The sequence below is a fragment of the Enoplosus armatus genome, chromosome 4 (genome assembly GCF_043641665.1).
Source record: "Enoplosus armatus isolate fEnoArm2 chromosome 4, fEnoArm2.hap1, whole genome shotgun sequence".
Lineage (NCBI taxonomy): Eukaryota > Metazoa > Chordata > Actinopteri > Centrarchiformes > Enoplosidae > Enoplosus > Enoplosus armatus.
The window spans coordinates 7,273,282-7,276,368 of record NC_092183.1 but is presented as its reverse complement, the minus strand read 5'-3'; the positions used below and the strand labels follow the sequence as shown (position 1 = coordinate 7,276,368).

General features: G+C 45.5%; 1 protein-coding gene across 1 annotated transcript; it reads right to left on the bottom strand.

Moving 5' to 3' along the window:
• Window positions 1–225: 225 nt before the first annotated feature.
• gas1a (growth arrest-specific 1a) lies at window positions 226–2,445 on the bottom strand. The gene has a single exon (XM_070904448.1). It carries the CDS (start codon window positions 1,881–1,883, stop codon window positions 1,095–1,097), a length of 789 nt encoding a protein of 262 aa, XP_070760549.1. The 5' UTR covers window positions 1,884–2,445; the 3' UTR covers window positions 226–1,094.
• Window positions 2,446–3,087: the final 642 nt, after the last annotated feature.

The following is a 3,087-nucleotide window of genomic DNA, read 5'->3' as shown; positions in this document are numbered from 1 at the left end:
AATTGTGTGCATAAAGCAAGTTACACCAAACTGAAGTAACTCAGATTGCTAGTGTTATTATTAGTCTTGTTATTACTTTGTTTATATTGTTTACAAAAATCCAAATTGACTGAGCAACAAAAATATGTTAGAAAAGGCTTTCAAACTCATTAAAAACTGTTTTTACTTCCAGTTCAAAGGACGTGATGTGGCAAAAATCAACAAATAACTCACAGTCAAGAACGATATCTTCAAGTTTCCTTTATGCCTTCTATAAAAGTATATCATTAAGGCAATCATACAGTGGATTTAGACATTTCTCTCTCTAGGCTATACACAGTGAATAAATCATCTCATAGCCTCAAACATAGAGGATTCTCTGAAAAAAAAAATCTATATAGGCTATACACATATATACAATGCATGTTATCTTTGAAGAGAATACAGTCAAAAAATAACTTCCCTTTAAAGCTGGAATTCTCAGTTGTTTATTCACATGATGAACATTTGGATGTAACTAGGTGGCATGTAATAAATTACTGTTTCACTTTAACTCCTCATCTATTTACAAGTTCATATATTCCAGCATTAAATACTTGTAAATCAGATCAGCCTGGTGCCAAATGGCAACAGTGTCATATAAAAATAGTTCATATCTTTTTTTGAAAAGAAAGAGAGAGAGAGAGAGAGAGAGAGAGATTGGCAGTGCACAGCATGTACTGATTAAAAGTTGCATTGTTACCAAAACAAGCCAACTGTGTCTCTATCTTGACTATCAGAGTCTGTGACTGAGAGAAAGTCGACAATCTAATTTAGCTTATCACATAAGCAAAGCATCTGGAGAGCCGTGAAGTGGTGCGGTTTGATAAGAGAGCAGCCTGGAGCTCAGGCAGTTTCAAGATATCTTTCTGGTCTCATTTGCATAGAAAATATCCTGATGTGATATCCTTCAGCGTCTATAACTCTTAATTCAAACAAGACCTGCGAAACAAAACACCCCTTCCTTTAGTCTTTGCGGCTCTAACCTTTTCACAATGGTAGCAGGTCAATGAGTGACAAAGGTTTAGATTGCCTTTTATCCAGACAATAGTCAGGGCAGATTATGAACCCGGGGACTAAATGAGGGGCAATAGAGCCAAAATGGATGCCAACAGGGTCAAAACACAGCGGGCCGCTGGGACAGAGGCTCCGCTCTCCAGCTCCTCTGGATAGTCCGGATCCGGGGGGTCGTCGTCGTAATCTGAATCTTGGCCGTAGTCGGACCCGCTGCCCTCATCCCTCACGGGCGAGTCGAAGCACAGCGCCTTCATGCTGCTCTTCACAAACTCACAGATGGCCCTCTCCGTCCCGTCGCACATACAAGTGTCCAGCTGCTGACCCTTGGGTATTTTACGCATATTCGCGATCACATTCCGGCAGGCGTTCGTGCAGATTGCCCCGCTGAAAAGTTTCCCGCAGTGGTTCAAATAATCGTGCATAGCGGAGCTGCACTGCTGGTCTCTCTCGCATTGGCGCCGAGCTTCCGTGCAGCCCGTGCTGGTAGTCCTGGGCAGACAGGGCTCGATGGCCCGCTTGGTGCTCGTACACACCGGGTCGTGGGCGCAGCTGCAGTCCTCCAGAGCCGGCCCGTTTTTGGTCAGATTGAGCTGGACAAGCGAGGAGATGCAGTGGCTGGGGCACTTCTTCCTGTCCCCGTTCAGCACGGGGCCACAGGCGCGCGTGTAGTGTTCGTATGCGTAATTGCACTCGGGCTCGGCTTGGCAGTTCATGATGGCTTGCCAGCATATCAGCCGCCGACCGTGGGACGGCGAGGCCACGGACAAGTAGCCAAAAAACAAGAGCACACAACCAAGAGGCCAAACAGACCTACAGACTCTCTGTGCCAAGGAGCCAGCGCGTGCCATTGTTCTGGCTGCAAGAAAGGGTAAAACTCACAGCACTGTCATATGTAAAACTTCTACACTACTTCCATGGAGAGTGTCTTCACTGGAGAGCCGTATTTATTCCGAGGCAGATGGTGTGTGATAGGCCCGTGTGTGGGCGTTCAACAGGCTGGCACTGCGCTGTGTAATCCCGGCTCCATAAACCCGTCAGCGCTGATCCATTTGAGCCGGATTCTTCAGCGAACCTCCCGTTATCCATACATGACTGGGGTGTGAACTAAAATAGAAACTCACAGCAGCAAAACAGACGCCAAAAGAAAAGTTCTCCACAACTTTAGGAGAGTTTCTGCAGCGGCTCATTCCATCGCAGTGATTCTGAGTTCATGCAACAAACTGCCTCCAGATCAGCGATTCCCTCTCGCGTCCTCTCTGCTAGCGGATCTCCACCAAAAAGCGAAGCCGGACAAGTCCCGAGAGCCCTTCAGTGGACTGCGCTGGATCATTTAGCAGTCCTTGAGCGCACGGGAGTGCAAACAAATACTGCATGGGGAAAAACAACAACCCGTGTGGGTCGCAAAGTGGTCCTACACTCTCTCCCCTTTGAGCATTTGTCTTTCTGTTCCTCAGCCCCCTCTCCACACATTAGCGAGGTGCTTCTCATTGGTCGGCCACTTGTTGTGGGTTTCTACGTAGTGATGGGCGGGAGTTTAGGGTGGGAGGAAGATGGTCTTGAGAACTACAAGGTGAGGTGGGACGAATGTGTCGGAGAGTAGATTTAGTGGGAGTCCTTCTAATTTATTATCTGGGGAACTGGTTGTATGAACCAGAAAAAAAATCATCTTGTACACCCTAAAAGTATGCGATAGTCTGGTTTTAAGGGGGGAAAAAACTTTTTTCATGACAATATTGTTGATATTCTGTATGATCACCAGCTTTGGTTCATCATTTTAATTTACAATATTACAAAATACAATCCCATGACTTCTTTTGCATTATGACATGCAAGATAATAAAAGCCATAGAGGGTTATTTAAAAAGGTTATGTTACACACCAACTGATGTTTTTAGTGTATAAATATTTCAATATGTATACACAAGAGTACTCTATCATATAAAGTATTGTTTTTCTGTTCACAGAGAAATGTGTCGGAGAGTTAGTGGAGAGAGCAGTCCCCCCCCCCCCCCCCCCCCCCCCGTTTATTACCTGAGAAATTGGTCCATGTTT